Here is a 15,809-nt window from a genome sequence, read left to right on the forward strand (position 1 = left end):
TTCCTCCCAATCTATCTTCTCTATGAAGCACAACATTAAAATCTCCCAATACTATCCAAGGCTCCTTATGATTCCTACTCAATTGGCTTAAGTGATCCCACAGCTCCTTCTTATCTTCTTTCACTACAAAAAAAACTGGTTTTAGGGACGGATTTTAGCGACACAATTTATGCCGTCGCTATGTAACGACGGATTACCTACGAAATTACAATTTTGTCGCCAAAAAAAGGAAAAACGAAATGATATCTAAACTAACGACGGACTAGCGACAGAATTTAATATCCGTCGCTATATTTAGGCGCTAAAATTAAGCGCCTTTATTTTAGCTACAAAATTTACGACAATTGTTGGCGGCAAAAATTATTACAGCTTAGCGACGGATGTAGCGACCGATTATGTCTGTCGTTAGATAATATGTATGTATCACCATATTTTAATACCAATTGCTACGGATATTTCCGTTGTTAACTTAAAAAATGGTAAAATTTAATGTTAATCTTAGCGACGGAACCAATCCGTTGGTAAAATTGTCAGCAAAAAAAATAAAATTTTATTTTTATCAAAGAAATAAAACATGGTCTCTAATAAACACACTAAAACTTCAAAACCCTAGAACTTTCTTCAAACACACAAAATCACTGAAACTTGTCTTGCTCTCTCCGCCTCTACTTAGGTTTGTCTTTCCTTCCCTTTTCTCTTCCCTTTTCTGTTAGATAGGGTTTCTCTTCGTTTTCAAGAACATAAAAACATGTTCTTTTCATCTGGCTAATTAATTTCTTCAATAATCTGTAAGTATTAGTAGCATTTTTGATTCATTGTTTAGTGTTGTATTCATCTGGGTTTCTTCCATTTTTATTCTTTGGTAATGCATGAAGCTTCTGTTTTTTTTAAATCTTCTTTTAACTATTTAGCTTGTTTTTCGGGAAAAAAAAATTAGCTTGTTGGATCTTTGTTTGCTTTGCTGATGAGTAAAAGGAATGTTCTTTCTTAGATTAAAAGCCTTGATTTTTGCTTATTAAGAATGTTTATGAAGGAAAGTTTGTGTCTTTATTCATCTGCCTAATTTCCTCAATAATCTATGAGTATTACCATTTTTTTTAGCTTTTTGATTCATTCTTTAGTGTTTTATTCATCTGGGGTTCTTCCATTTTTGTTCTTCTGTTAATGATTGAGCTTTTGTTCTTCCATATCTGTTTTTTCGTTTCTTTTTCTATTATGTTTAATGTTTATGCTTTGACTTACGTATTGTTAAAGAACCTAAATTTTGGGGAAAAATTGCGATTGTGTGAAGTATACCTTTTGTGTGTGTGTCGCCTATTGGTTTTGTTTTTAGGTAGTAAGCTATGTGATTAGTGAAGAGAAAGTAAACAACTCCAATACCATTCGTGGTGTCTGTTAAGTTTCTGACTCGTGTCAAAACCAGTTTCGTATTGATTCGCTTTTTGATAAATACTGAACCTGAATCGTCTCATCATTGTGAACCTTCAATAGAGGAGGAGTCTAATCCTTCAATGGAGGAGGAGCCTAATCTTGAGTCCCAGAAGTTCCCTTTCTTGAAGCTACTGCTGGAACTAACATCACGACACCACCTCATTCGGGAGTTCTTCAATCCACAACATCAAGCCAATATTTGATTGAAAACAATGAACCCTGGTGTATAGATCCATTGCCTAATTTCCTTGATCCATTCCCTGTCCAGAATATCCAGGTAGCTTGTAGCAATAAACTAAGTGATTGGCAGGAATGGGCCGACCTTGTAATCAATTATGAAGATGCTCTGGCTTCTAATTGGAACGACATTATGGCTGATACAAGCATTGCCGACTCAGAGCCGAAAGTCAGTTTTATTCTGCACTAACTGCTGAATTTTTGTTCCTCATTATTTACATTTGTTGTTCTTACTCTTCTTACTGGTGAAAAGAGGAGACCCATTCTTATTTTGTCTGTTGCGTGATCAAAGATGCAATATCAGGAGGAAAAACAACCTTTAAATTTCCCAATGCAGCAAGTCCAAGCATCACAGCAAATCCCAGCTATGTCTGTAGAAACTTCGGCTATTGCTCCTTCATCATCCGCTGAAAGTGGTGCTGTAACAAAGCAACGCATGCGTTGGACACCAGAACTTCATGAAGCCTTTGTGGAAGCAGTCAACAAGCTTGGTGGAAGTGAAAGTGATTCCTCTCCTTGTTGTGCATCATTTTTGATGAAGCTCTTCTTGTTGTGCATCAGAACACAACTTTTAGTCTTAGACTGTTGTCTGACTCAGTGATTTTACATGAACTGCAGGAGGTACTCCCAAAGAGGTGCTAAAATTGATGAAAGTTGAAGGTTTGACCATCTATCACGTAAAAAGCCATTTGCAGGTTTGTGCTATCTCATGTCCTCAAGTTGGTTCCCTTTAGAGATGGACCTGTTGTATTTCTTTATCGATGATTGTGAACCATTTTCCTAGAATGCAGAAATATCGAACAGCTAGATATAAACCAGAAGCATCAGATGGTATTTAGAAATTTCTCACTCTTTTGCTTACACGTGTCTTTTATTTTTTTCATTTTCCATTTTATCTTTTCTCCTTTTAAAAAGGTGTTTGGTTCTTATTCTGGAATTAACTTTGCTTGTTGTAAAGCTGTGTAAATATTTTGAGCCGGTAGATGTCTAATTTTTTTTTAAGTACTTGAGATCTAAAACATTCTTGTTCATAAGCGAGTGCATGCGTGTGTATGTGTTTGCATGTTTTAATTATTTATTCATATGTCAACTTATTGTTTTGTATTTAATCTCATGTGATTTCAAGTACCATCTTTGATTTGAGGCAACTATCATGTGTATATAGTGAAGTAATGTATCTAATCACACATACATTCCTCAATCTATATATGCATGGTAGCAGATGATGAAATTATTCTTAGGAAGCTATTCATATGGTAGTTTTCTAGTGCATGATAGATGAGCTTTCCTTTGCTGTAGCAACAGAATGCTCTGCAAGTTCTATTTTGTGTTATATCCAAAAGATTCGGACATGTGAGTTATCAACTAGGTTTTGGAGCAATGAGTCTCGGATCTGGTCTTTATTTGTTACTGTCTCAGTTGTAGTCTGTTTCTCAGTTGTAAGTTAATTATGTGAATTTGGCCTTTGCCTAACTAAATTGCCATCATCAAGGTGAATGCCACATCCGTTGTAGTCTGTTTCTGTTGGCAAGTTCTTTTGGGAATTTCTCACGCTTGTCATAGTCGTAGGCCTGCAGGATCATTCCATCTCCATATACTGTGTTGTGCCATTGTTGTGTCTGCATAACAGTACCAAGATCCATGATGCATCTTTAGCTCCACTGCTGCACATATTACCTCTGCTAAAAACCAGCAAAAAGGTGTTCCATAGTCAACTCTTTCCCATAGCTGATTCTCATAGTATGTTCCTCTCTGTGTTCCTTGTTCTGTTCCAGCTGTTGTAGAGAACCTGCAAACCAAATAACTAGTAAAACCTGTTGTTTGCATACTAAACAAAATCTCCTGTAGGCATGGCCTGTAGCTGCAGCTGCATCTCTCCTTGTTTAAATTCCCACTCCACCAATCCTGAAAACTTTAGAGCCATTTAAGAAACCAGCAATCTGCCAAGGCCGGATGTGCACCTCAATGTCAAATTTACCCCTTGTGCCTTCAGACCTGTTCCAATAAATTCCCTTTCCATATATTGACAAACTCTCTGCAGACTGAGCACTTAGTGCTAATACCAAACCGGTCAATACACAGATCATGACTGATCGCACTCCATCTGTAAATACAAGCAACACGAAACTAGTATCAAATCCTACGGTTTTGAACCTAGCTTGAAGCATTGCAATTTTTAGGACCAAAATCCTGAACAACCAAATGTGCACCATCTAATTTCCTTCATGGTCCATGATACACATCTTCATCTTTCCTCCACCAAAAACCAGAAAAAACCAGTTTAGCACCATATTTCCCATTTTACCCCTGGTTGCTGATGTATATTGGAAATATGGCAAGTTAGATGCTATTCCAACTGAAACCAGCAACAACATGGAGGGACTCCTTCAGACATGAACCAAATTTATACCAACTCATTTCCACTGCTAAATTGACCATTAGTACAGCCTCCAGTAATGAATTTGAGCATGATGATCTTATTTTTCCATGCATAGGCTTCATACATCACTAAAGTGAGCATACTACCTTTTGCTACCAATTACTTATTTTGTTGGTTTTGGAAGTTACTAAACTATGTGGATTTTTTTCTTGTATAGGCTGTTAAAAAGGGTCGAGATCCAACACCAAGTGAGGTACATTTGCACGTCCATACACACGGTCATAATGGAAAATATTTTGTTGGTGAGTGAGCCCGAATCGTGCATGTGAGTCCAACATTCTATAATCTTCTATAGGAAGTTTCTTTCAGTAGTATATTATGCTTATACTGTCTGATTTCACTTCAGTTTTTGTTTGTTAACAAATATGTTTTCTGAAAAGTTATATTCCTTTAGTAGAGTAAATCAATAATTCTGTTGTTGTTTTCTCAAAGTAGGCAGCATTATAGATAATTTTAGCTATATCATTATTTAGAAAGTTGATTTTCTTTTTACTAGACTGCGAGCTTGCTTTGCAATTTAGTTAGACAGTGTCTAAGTGAACCAGAAAGAAGTGAGCGAGGTAGAGGGAAAGGAGTCCTAGATTGAGTGAGAGTGTTGGTTGAAAGTGAAGCTCATTAAAACAAGCACAGAACATTGTAGTGTTTAATGATTCCTCATAATTTCAGAAACTGCTTTATATAATTATATAGATTGCAGAATGAAATAGTTGATGGTAGAATCTCAAGGTTAATCAACTGCCTAGACATCTCTCTGTTGGTTAATGCAATTCAAGTTTGTTTGTTGTTAATGAGTTTTAGTAATTTTGGTTAGCTATTACTAGCAAATGCAATAATTAAAGTTACTGAGGTCTGCACCAGTGAATCACATTCAGGCTGTAATAAGTGCTTGTTTTACCACGAGAATAACCATTGTATACAACATGCCATTTTACTTTAATCAATCTTTTCTATAATGGCTTTGCAATTTTTAGGATTATTTGAAATATGGAGTGATCACTTCAGAGTCAAAGATGCCTTCTCTAGTAAAGAATGAACAGTGATGAATAATGCCTTTTGTATCTTTCTTTGTAGTGGCATATATTCTTAGAGAATTAGGCTCTGTTGTTTCTGCAAGATGAAGTGCATGTGAATTTCGAATATGACATTGTATCATATTGAGTCAAACCCGTTGGATACAGGTACATCGAGGCAAATGGAGGATCCGCGTAACATAGGTTGTGGACGCATGTGAATTTTTTGTTTTTTGATGGGCAATTAAACTTTTGCTTGTTCTCTGAAGTTATCACAGGTTAAAAAAAATGGGAAAAAGCTTTGTTTGCTTCCTTCAGTGAGCATAGATATTTTGAATTCTATTGAAGCTTTTAGGGCATTATTCTTGCTATCTTTAATGGTTCTTGTACATGTGCTTACTGTTAGTGAAATGAGTTTCACTAATTATCTCTCTTTTACAGGAAAAATATCAAGAAATACTACAAACAAACTCAATCTGAAGTTGATCAATGTGAAGCCCATTACGAAGCCGCAGGAGGGGTAAAGAAAAGAAGAATATATGGTCTTGGATCTCAAGCACAAATATATTACGGGCCGAATCTTCGTCCCTTTTCTAATTCTGATGCTACATCCTAGTACCACCTCCGAATGCTTAACAAACAGTGACTGGAAATTTGGATGAGTTAGTGACGCAATTAATTCCTGCACTGACTGATAGCATAATTCCTGCACTGACTGATCGCTTGCTTCCTATAATTATTGAGCGAGTACGTGGATTGAGTCCTTCAGTCTCTTCTCAGACAGACACTCCTAATGACCATCCATCAACTATGACACCTATAGTTCCAGCTCCAGCTACTGCCAACATTGATCAAGTTCATGCATCGGTTTCTGGTGATGATTGTGGCTCTCCAGTCTCTCATTAGTTAGTTTTGTTGTTTGGATTATATGGTTGTTGCATATGATTTTGGATTTTTGGTTTAGGATATTATCGTTGTGGATGCTTTGAACTTGATTTGCATTCTGCTATGTATTTTGGACCTTATAGAATATTAGTTTTTTGAATTAAGTTATTATATGAGTCTCTAATATATGCTTGGACAGGTGTATTTAAAATATAATATAAAACCAATAAAAAAAATTGCGACGGATTTCGGTAGCTATAACTAATACAAAATCTAATGTTGCGACAAATTATTTTCGTCGCCAAACGGAATACAGAAATGTGTATTAAAAGAATTGGCTACGGAATTAGCGACGAAAACTATTGATCGCCAATTAGATGAAACGACGAAATAACTCATAGAATTAGCGACGGACGATTTCATGCGTCGCTCATATTGGCAACAGATAAAATCCGTCGCCAATCCGTCATTAAACTTGCGAGGGATTCATTTGTTTTGTCGGCAAATGGTTAGCTACGAGGATTTTACCGACGGATTCAATTCCGTCGCTATATCGGTTTAGCAACGGATATATGATGTTTACCGACGGATTACGTCCGTCGCTAAATCCAATTTTTTTGTAGTGTTTCATATTATAAGCATACAAAAATATTTCCACAAACTCAAGTTGCAGAGGGATGAATTTCACCCTACATGTAACAGCTTGTGCCATCTCCTGTAATATGATAACATAAAACCAGCCTCCACACAACCCAAATCCTCCTGTTATAGTGGGATTCATGGTTCCTGTGGTGATGCCATCCATTAAACATACTATCAGCTATTGTATTTACCTTATTGACTTTAATTTTTATTTCTAACAACCCAACTAGTGCAACTTCCTACTAATTGCAGAAGAGTCTTACCTTCTTCTGCTTATTGAGGCCATTAAGGCCTCTTACATTCCAACTTAACATTTTAACCATGACCTGAGGGGTAATTCTTAGTCCTTTCAGTCTGGCCAACTTTAGTGGCTTGCATATCATTATCCTTCCTAGCAATCTCAAGTGGTTGAAAAGAGTTGGCAACCTCAACTGCCTTTGTTCCACTTATGGTTGCTTGAACCTGGTTTACTTGTTGAGTTTTCCTCCTTCCTACCTGTTTCCTCCATCTTCCTTGCTGAGTTGGATTATTTTCAATTTTCCTTCCTTCACTTACTTCAAGCTGTTTTTGCTTCACCCCATCACTAATAGTCTCCTTTGTTATGCTTTCTTTGATTTGAGGTTCCTCCTTCTTCTCATTAGCCTTATTCCTTCTACACATTTCAGCAGTATGCCCATACTTCTGGCATATAAAACACACTGATGGTTTCCAATCATATGTCACCTTCTGCTCTATAACATTCCCCCATTCATTTCTAAAATATATCAGATCTGGCAGTGTACTACCAATTTTAACTTTCACCACTAACTTAGCAAAATTTAAGCCTACCTTTTTCTCAGTGTTCTTGTCAACCATGAGTGGCTTACTTACAAGACTACCTATCTTGCTGAGGCTCTTGGAACTCCAGTATTTGAAATCAAGTCTAGGCAGCTTGATCCAAATTGGAACATAATACAGTTTCTCTCTAAAAAATTCCATAGTTGCATCCCAAGCTTTTACTATCAGTGGCTTGTTATCGAAATGGTATATGCCACCATGGATTACTTCATTTTTCCCCTCAGCACTGTCAAACCGCACCAACACTATTCCATTCTTCAACATTGCTATTTTATTGATGCCCCATTTCCCCCATTGTCTCTGAATATAGCCATTAAGTACTGCGAAAGGTGGATGAGCTCCGAGCACATAGCAAACCACTGCATACTTCCAATATTCAATCTAGAGGTGATATCTTCCTCTTTAATTTCAACTATGAGTTGATCACCCTCACTAACAGGCCTTACATAATCAAGTTTGAATCCCGCATTAGAAATCTTAGTGACTTCAAAATTATCCCAGACAGATGCCACAGACTCACTCACCTCAGCTGGATGCGCATCCATATGGTCCACCTCATCTGCCCATGATTTCCTTCCTCCACTCGACTAGGAACAAGTGATGTCAATCAAATCGAGTACATTCTCCCTATCCAACGCTGCTTTGGACTTATGTGGACTATGGTTTGTCTTGTCCTGGGTTCTATCAGTCTCCGAATTAGCTTCTAACTGCTTCCTCTGCGCTTTTATGGTTACATCCACCATCTCAGTAGATGTAGTTCCCCGGTCCTTCACTGGTGTTAGTGTCATGTTTTGATTTGGACCTCCTCTCATATTTGGTGACTTATATCCCCCCCCCCCCCCCCCCCCTTCTTTAGTCAAGGATCTAATCGGAATTGGCCCTGATTTCTCAATTTCACTAATTGCCCTAGTTTTCAAGTTTGTTGTTGCCGGACCGGTACCTCGAATTGATTTCACTCCATCATTACGCTTCCCAGATTCTACTCCTTGTTGTATTGTCATCGTACTACCAACCTTTTCCGGTGGATTTGTAGGCTTGCTCGTCTTACCCATGGTGTGGCGTACCCTATGCTAACGTGCGCCGAGAGGAAACAAGTCTATCCATCCCTCCTCTTGCATAATAACTAATTAATTATTAGCTTTAAAAGTGGTCTTCTCATATTGATTTTGTCAAAAAATTGAAAGCAGGTAAATAGGTCAAACCAAACATGCCCATAAGTGCTTATGCAAAATATGCCTCAATCTCAAATAAATTTGGAAGAATGTATGAATTGGTAAATTTGCATCAGGTATCCGCTTTTACAAGTGCTATTAATAATCTAGCCAATTGTTTCGAAATATTTAAATTTTAGCTTTGACTAGGGGCAAACTTCAGGTCAAACGAGCGCTTCTTCCCCTTCTCCCTCTCCTTTATTATAATTGATCAAACTTCAAGTTTGAGGTATGATGATAGGTTTTGCTAATTCCTCAAACCCTAAGGATTAGAGTTGAGGTCTCAAGTCTGAAGCTTCATTTCAAAGCGGCTAAAATTTAAATATTTGTAATTTTTAGTTATGCTTGAAACTGTGGTCCCTTCCCTGTGAATTCTCAATATAACATTCACGCCGCTCTATTTAATCTCATCTTAATCTAATATAATAAGAAAAACATAAGTTAATTTTTCTAGCGCTAAAAGTTCTCTACATTTTCCATTGACTTATAAATATATCTCGGACACAATAATATGATTAAACTTTAATCCCGACAAATTGATCTCACCTATATAGGTCTTGTGATCTTATATAGTTTCCTCTTCCTTTTTTTAGTTGATATTACAATCATAAGATATTCGATACTTTTTTACCCGATTAATTTAACTTTGAGCCACGTGTATTATATCTCTTGCATTCAATTAGTAGCCAATTTGGAAAATAAAGAAAAGAAAGGCTTGCTTTTAATTGGTGGGATTAATTTAGTTGAAAATTATTCTAGACAACATTTTACGTGCAAAATGGTGTCAAAATTGTCCATTTTTGGCCGGCAAATATGAAGCACGATGTCTTTTAAATGACCTCATCTATTTTCTTCTACTTTCATCATTCATGGCTTCTTCCTCTAATTTAAATCATGTCCAAAATCATAGTACTTGATATGAACCTGCAGAACAACAACTTCTAGGAAATTTCTGCTATTTCTATCACATGGCGTATTTATATTTTTATAATTTTCTTCAAAAAAAAAAAAATACTGTCCACCAATATTAAGTAATAGAAAACTTATCTGTTTTATTTTTAAACTGATTAGAGGTTCAGTGGATATTCTCATGTGCTTTGGATATTCTCTGCGATTTGCTGTACTTTTTAAGGGACTATAAAAATCAATTTAAAGTTTTATTTATTAATATGAACCCATTTAAACAGATAAAAAGTCAAACAAAATTTAAATTTTCAGCGGAACCCTTCAATTAAAAGATTCAAATTTTCAGCTAAACGCATTCTCAATTAGTGGAAATTCCTAGATATTTTGATTTAGTTCACTAATTGTATTATATTGTTACGGAAATTATTATTTTGATTTAGTTCACTAATTGTGTTATATTGTTAATTTGTTACTGACAATATATTTTTACAATCTCAACTTTTAACTTAGGAGAAGAAATATTATTTTACGCTAATTTACATATGATATGAAGTCCATTAGTGGAGAGGGAATCTGCTTCACTAGGCTAAAATGAAAAGTAAGCAAACTTCATAATTGTTGTAATTTTAATAGTTCAGGGCATATCTGCTCCACTTGGCTAATAGTTGGTGCATATTTGTTCCAAAAATCTGTGTGTATCTTCTATTGATTAACTAACTGGAGTAAATGAATGAGATAATTGCTCTATTTCTAACAATTCAGGGCCCTTTTTTTATTTTTCATTTAATTAAGTGAGTTGACTTAAGAAATTAATGAAGTGCCTTTTTTTTTATTTTTCTTAAACGTAAGTAACATAGGACGAGAAAAACTCAACTGAATAGTAATAATCAGGAGTTCAGTTAACTTGAACCTGTATTAATACAACTTAAATTGTGAGATAAAAGTGGAGAGTTTGTTTTAAGTTAGAACATGAATTGGAACGAGTCATAATTATTTTACTGATATTTCTCTGAATGAAATAAATTACCATAACTGAAAGGTAAAAGTATGACTAGGATTAGGACCACACAATAGGGTAAACTATTAAATTGTTAGGTGAGAAGGTGATTTGTTAACATCTAAAGTGAATGTGTTACTATAAGAATAATTTGATAATTGGATTACCTGTCATCTTCTTTTTCTAAATATACTGAGAAATTAATGATAGATTCTTTCACTATAACTATAGGAACACATTAGTTAGTACTTCATAGATTATTTTAGAAACTAAATAGATAGCCTACCTGTCCAATTTTCTCTTATATAATGTGCCCCCATTTCAATCTATTTAACGGTATTTGATTGCAAATGAAATTTAAAAATGAATGTATTGCTATCTAAATGAATGTGGGATTATAAGAATACCTTCATAATTGGATCTCTGTTGATCTTTTTTCTCTTAATATATCAAGAAATTAAAATTGTAAATTTATTCTATTGCTATCTAAATGAATGTGAGATTATAAGAATACCTTCATAATTGGATCTCTTTTGATCATTTTTTCTCTTAATATATCAAGAAATTAAAATTGTAAATTTATTCTCTCTCTATAAATATAGTTACACATTAACTAGTACTTAGTAGTTTATTTCAGAAACTAAATTAAAGATAAATAGATAGCCTACATGTCTAATCATATCTAATATAAATACTAACCCTAGTTCAATTTGTATAACGGTATTTTATTAGACACTAAATCAAACAAATATATATCTAAAATTTATGGTATTAGATATACAACGACATTTATGTAGTCATAATAATACAAATAAAAGTAAAATGAAAGGTTAAAATACATGTAATTTTCTTAAAATAAACTAATAAGAAAATATATTGATACAACGAAAAGATCACATTTTATTTTGGAAGCTTGTGCATTGGTACCGATGAATTCCAATTCGGGTCTCCTAAGACGATTTACGAGATTTATCGAATTGTTTCAATGGATCAAAACGGTCAGTGATTAGCGAAATTTCTTGTCGGTTTTCTGTAAAATGCTTATTTAGCGGAGAGCTTCCAAATATATCTACCTAATTTATTGTAAAAAATATTGAACCATGAAAATTAGAAATGTTTTTTCTTGGTTAAAGAGACAAATTACTCGATCCATGTGCATAGATTATACAGTACTCTATCTGTCCATTTTTACTTATTCAGTATATAAAAAATAGATGTTCATTTTTATTGCTCCAGTTTAAAATATTGAGAAATAATTTACCATTTCATATCTATTTTACTATTATTATTAATTATTGGATTGAGACTTAAAGAAATTATTAGTGATTGTACAATTTTTAAAATATGTTTAATTAATTTTAATTATTTATATAATTTAAAATAATTAAATGTGAGATAATAAAATTATTATTTTATTAATTGCTACTTAAGAGTGTGACAAGTTAAATATGTACAACTAAAAACGGACGGATCCAGTACTATCTTATACCACCTCGTTTTTCACGTAAAGTTAGAAAATAAAAAAGAAGAGTATAATATAATATTATATTGTTCTTATATTATAATGATGGATATTTACTTGATTCAAATTTATAGGATTCAATTAGTAGGACCCACGGTGAAGAGATAAATTCTAGAGTCCTCGTCAGCTTACCCTCTGGTTGTCAGTCACAAAATGACAAAATTTTCAATTATTGCAATCTGCCACCAATAGTATTGAGGTACTTCAAGTTTTGGCCACAAGTTTTGGATTTTTTATTTTATAAAAGGTAAAATACCAAAAAGTGAAAATATTAACCTACTTGGGTACAGCTAATATACATACAAATTAATAGGTTTGTCTTTCAATATTTTTACAACTTGTTCAATTACACTATTGTAATTTAACACATTTAATTCTAAAATATAAGTTTGACTTTATTTGAGTCGAGGGTCAATCACAATCGCCTCTTTACCTTATAAAGATAAGATTAAGTTCTACGTACATCTTACCTTCTCCGGACCACACTTGTAGAAATACACTGGGCATAGTTTAAAAAAAAATCTAGAAAAGATCATGCCCATCAAAATTAGATGGTTTGACTTACTAAATCAAGTCATCGGATTTCTTTTTTTTTTTTAAAAGAAAAACATACCAAATAAGAAAACAAAAACAAACAGAAATTAGTAAAAATATGAAGTGTATAACTTTTTTAAGTATTTTTTTGACAAACCTTCCAAAGATGAACCCGCTAATTCCATATTTTGGGTGAAAATATAATTTTACAACTATACCCCTGTACCAAAGCCTCAATAATTTAGCCTCAATAGTCGTATCATCCTCAGTGATGAACAAACAAAACACAAAAAAAAAAAAAAAAAAAAAAAAAAGAAGTCAAATCATAGCCATTTTAGGTTACTCTATATTTAGCTATTTAACCAAAACTCCCTATAATTATTGAAGACTATAACCAAATGCGGCAAACTTAATCCGAGTGCAAGGGCAAAATAGTCATAAAAAATACCAAATTTTAAAGTGACCAAATTCTTCACGTCACTAATAAACCGAACCTACTTGAATCCTACCTGTTCTTACCCGTTTCACTCTATAATTGCCTAAAATATCCTCAAGATTCCTTCTAACTTCTTAAGATCTTGACACGTGTCAAATCAACAAAACTATGCGCCGTCGGATCTTAACAACTCTATGTATTTGCAAAAGGGTTCCTCAATTATTGGTTCTATTTTAATTTCGGTGTTTGTGATATCTGACTAAGCATGAACGGTGCAGTTTTGATCCCTGCTTAGTTACTGAGGTGTCATATTAAACTTGTATTATTATCTCATATTTGATGATAATATACTTCTAAAAGTAGTTCAAATATAACATATTTTTTTACATAAAAGGACTAAAGATACACATCTCAATTAGTTGAAGGTTAAATATGCTTCATCAAATACCACAAGGACGAAATTTAGAATTTACTCACAATTGAAGGATCAAAAACGCTATTAGCCCTTTATTGAAAAGACGGCTTTACCCTTGAGCCACCTATAAATTTATGCTTAGAGACTCCATTCAGAAAGATTAGAGAAACAACAAGAAACCTATTAATTCACTTCTTTTTTTCTATAAACCCTAGGAATAAAACTCCCTTAAATTTTTTCTTTCCAATTAATTGGAATATAGCTAGGGAATGCAGAAAGATGAAATTCTCTCCGTTTTCTAATCCCCTTTTGGTTGCAGGAAAATCCCAAATTCCAGTCACTAGTGGCCGGAATTGTCACCGGAAACACGTTGAAGACGGGTAAATATTTTATATTTTTATAACATAAACAAATACCTTTTGCGATCTTTAGTCTATTTTCCAACCAAAAAAAAAACGTAGTTTTTTTGTTCCAAAAAGAATGGCACCTGAGGAGAGATGTGCAGCTTTGCATGGGAAATACGAACTAGGACGTCTTTTAGGTCATGGTACATTCGCGAAAGTTTACTGTGCACGTAACGTGCAAAATGGCAAAAACGTTGCTATGAAAGTGGTAGGCAAAGAAAAGGTGATTAAAGTCGGTATGATGGAGCAAATCAAACGTGAAATCTGCGTTATGAAGATGGTGAAAAATCCGAATATAGTCGAGCTCCACGAAGTCATGGCAAGTAAAACAAAGATTTACTTCGCCATGGAGTTCGTTAAAGGAGGCGAGCTTTTCGCGAAAATCGCGAAAGGCAGGTTAAGAGAGGATGTGGCTAGAGGCTATTTTCAGCAATTAATCTCAGCCATTGATTTCTGTCATAGCCGTGGGGTTTATCATAGAGATTTAAAGCCTGAAAATTTGTTGTTAGATGAAGAAGGGAATCTTAAGGTAACTGATTTTGGGCTAAGTGCATTTACTGACCATTTAAGACAAGATGGCTTGTTGCATACAACATGTGGGACCCCTGCTTATGTTGCTCCTGAAGTTATAGGTAAAAAAGGCTATGATGGTGCAAAAGCTGATATTTGGTCATGTGGTGTAATTCTGTATGTGTTACTAGCCGGTTTTTTACCATTCCATGATGAAAATATCATGGCTATGTATAAAAAAATTTACCGGGGTGATTTCAAATGCCCACCTTGGTTTTCATCAGAAGCAAGGAGATTGATCACAAAGATGTTGGATCCTAACCCGAATTCAAGAATCACCACGTCGAAAATCATGGATTCGACGTGGTTCAAGAAATCCGTGCCAAAAACCCTAAGGACAAAAGAGGAAGAAGAATTTATCACGATAAGTGATCACAATTGCAAGGGTACTGAGGAAGTTGAGACGTTAAATGCATTTCACATAATTTCGTTATCTGAAGGGTTTGATTTGTCACCCTTATTCGAGGAGAAGAAGAAGGAGGAGAAGGAACAGATGATATTCGCGACTACTAGGCCAGCTAGTAGTGTGATTGAGAAATTAGAAGAAGTGGCGAAAATTTCGAATTTTAGTGTGAAAAAAAGTGATGGTTGTGTTAGGTTGCAAGGTCAAGAGAGTGGTAGGAAGGGTAAATTGGGAATTAATGCTGATATTTTTGCTGTGACAAATTCATTTTTGGTTGTAGAAGTGAAAAAATCTAGTGGTGATACCTTGGAGTACAACCAATTCTGCAGCAAAGAGCTTAGGCCTGCACTTAAGGACATTGTTTGGACTTCAGCAACAACAGAGAAGAATTCTACACTTGCTTGAAGATAAATAATAAGGTGTAGATTCAGATTTAAAATTCCCAATATTGGGAATTTTTTATTAGTTTGTTTATGTGTATTGTTACTGTTTTTCATGTTAGATTATTAATTTAGAGGCTGAATGTCAAGAAAGTTCTTGAACTGTGAATGTCTTTTGTGTTTTTTTGCAATTTGCATTTCCTTTGGTTGTTTCAATCTGTTCTAAATCTGTGTGCTTTATGATGGTTTTGTGTCTGTTGTGATGTTTGTTTTGCATGATTCTTTGAATCAAGAATTTGATTGTTGAATCATTTTTTCTACTAAGTGTGATGCAACTTGCAAAAGTGTTTTTTTCCTGTTGTTTATGTAATTGTTAGTCCACTAAAAACAATTGTCTGGTAGGCAAATGGTCCATATAATTGTATTCAGTATCATATTGTCTCCTTTGTGACGTTGAAAGGTGCAATGAGCTTATTTAAATAGTGAAGATAAAGAAACGTAATGGTTAAAGAAAAACAGAAATATTGAAAGATAAGGAATTTAAATAGT

At 34.3% G+C, this 15,809-nt stretch overlaps 3 protein-coding genes across 11 annotated transcripts; 2 read left to right on the plus strand and 1 right to left on the minus strand.

Moving 5' to 3' along the window:
* The first annotated feature begins 584 nt into the window (after positions 1-584).
* LOC132602979 (protein PHOSPHATE STARVATION RESPONSE 1-like) lies at positions 585-6,108 on the plus strand. 9 transcript variants are annotated; one of them, XR_009567907.1, is made up of 6 exons: positions 603-1,837; positions 1,961-2,171; positions 2,287-2,363; positions 2,460-2,499; positions 4,266-4,373; positions 5,560-6,108. XR_009567907.1 is itself a non-coding variant. In XM_060315818.1 (5 exons), the coding sequence occupies exons 2-4, from the start codon at positions 1,961-1,963 to the stop codon at positions 4,356-4,358; spliced, it is 381 nt and encodes a 126-aa protein (XP_060171801.1). In that variant the 5' UTR covers positions 585-673; the 3' UTR covers positions 4,359-4,373; positions 5,287-5,396. The 9 variants fall into 9 exon arrangements, 5 of the variants coding, with proteins under 5 accessions (XP_060171801.1, XP_060171799.1, XP_060171800.1 ...); XR_009567905.1 differs by lacking the exon at positions 2,460-2,499 and adding an exon at positions 5,287-5,322; XR_009567908.1 differs by lacking the exon at positions 5,560-6,108 and adding an exon at positions 5,180-5,396.
* An 852-nt stretch (positions 6,109-6,960) lies between these two features.
* Positions 6,961-7,746, minus strand: LOC132601199 (uncharacterized). Its single transcript, XM_060314308.1, has one exon. It carries the CDS (start codon positions 7,744-7,746, stop codon positions 6,961-6,963), a length of 786 nt encoding a protein of 261 aa, XP_060170291.1.
* A 5,900-nt stretch (positions 7,747-13,646) lies between these two features.
* Positions 13,647-15,422, plus strand: LOC132602981 (CBL-interacting serine/threonine-protein kinase 6). Its single transcript, XM_060315821.1, has one exon. It carries the CDS (start codon positions 13,984-13,986, stop codon positions 15,283-15,285), a length of 1,302 nt encoding a protein of 433 aa, XP_060171804.1. The 5' UTR covers positions 13,647-13,983; the 3' UTR covers positions 15,286-15,422.
* The last annotated feature ends 387 nt before the right edge of the window (positions 15,423-15,809 follow it).

Source organism: Lycium barbarum, chromosome 7 (genome assembly GCF_019175385.1).
Source record: "Lycium barbarum isolate Lr01 chromosome 7, ASM1917538v2, whole genome shotgun sequence".
In the NCBI taxonomy this organism is placed as follows: domain Eukaryota; kingdom Viridiplantae; phylum Streptophyta; class Magnoliopsida; order Solanales; family Solanaceae; genus Lycium; species Lycium barbarum.

What these genes read in the sequence shown, in the direction of transcription:
- LOC132602979 (XM_060315816.1), top strand. Translation starts at nt 1,802, where the DNA reads ATGGCTGATACAAGCATTGCCGACTCAGAGCCGAAA. An exon ending in CAAGCTTGGTGGAAGTGAAA is followed by an intron (nt 2,172 to 2,286) that starts GTGATTCCTCTC and finishes CATGAACTGCAG; the next exon opens with GAGGTACTCCCAAAGAGGTG. An exon ending in ACGTAAAAAGCCATTTGCAG is followed by an intron (nt 2,364 to 4,265) that starts GTTTGTGCTATC and finishes TTTCTTGTATAG; the next exon opens with GCTGTTAAAAAGGGTCGAGA.
- LOC132601199 (XM_060314308.1), bottom strand. Translation starts at nt 7,746, where the DNA reads ATGTTGAAGAATGGAATAGTGTTGGTGCGGTTTGACAGTGCTGAGGGG.
- LOC132602981 (XM_060315821.1), top strand. Translation starts at nt 13,984, where the DNA reads ATGGCACCTGAGGAGAGATGTGCAGCTTTGCATGGGAAATACGAACTA.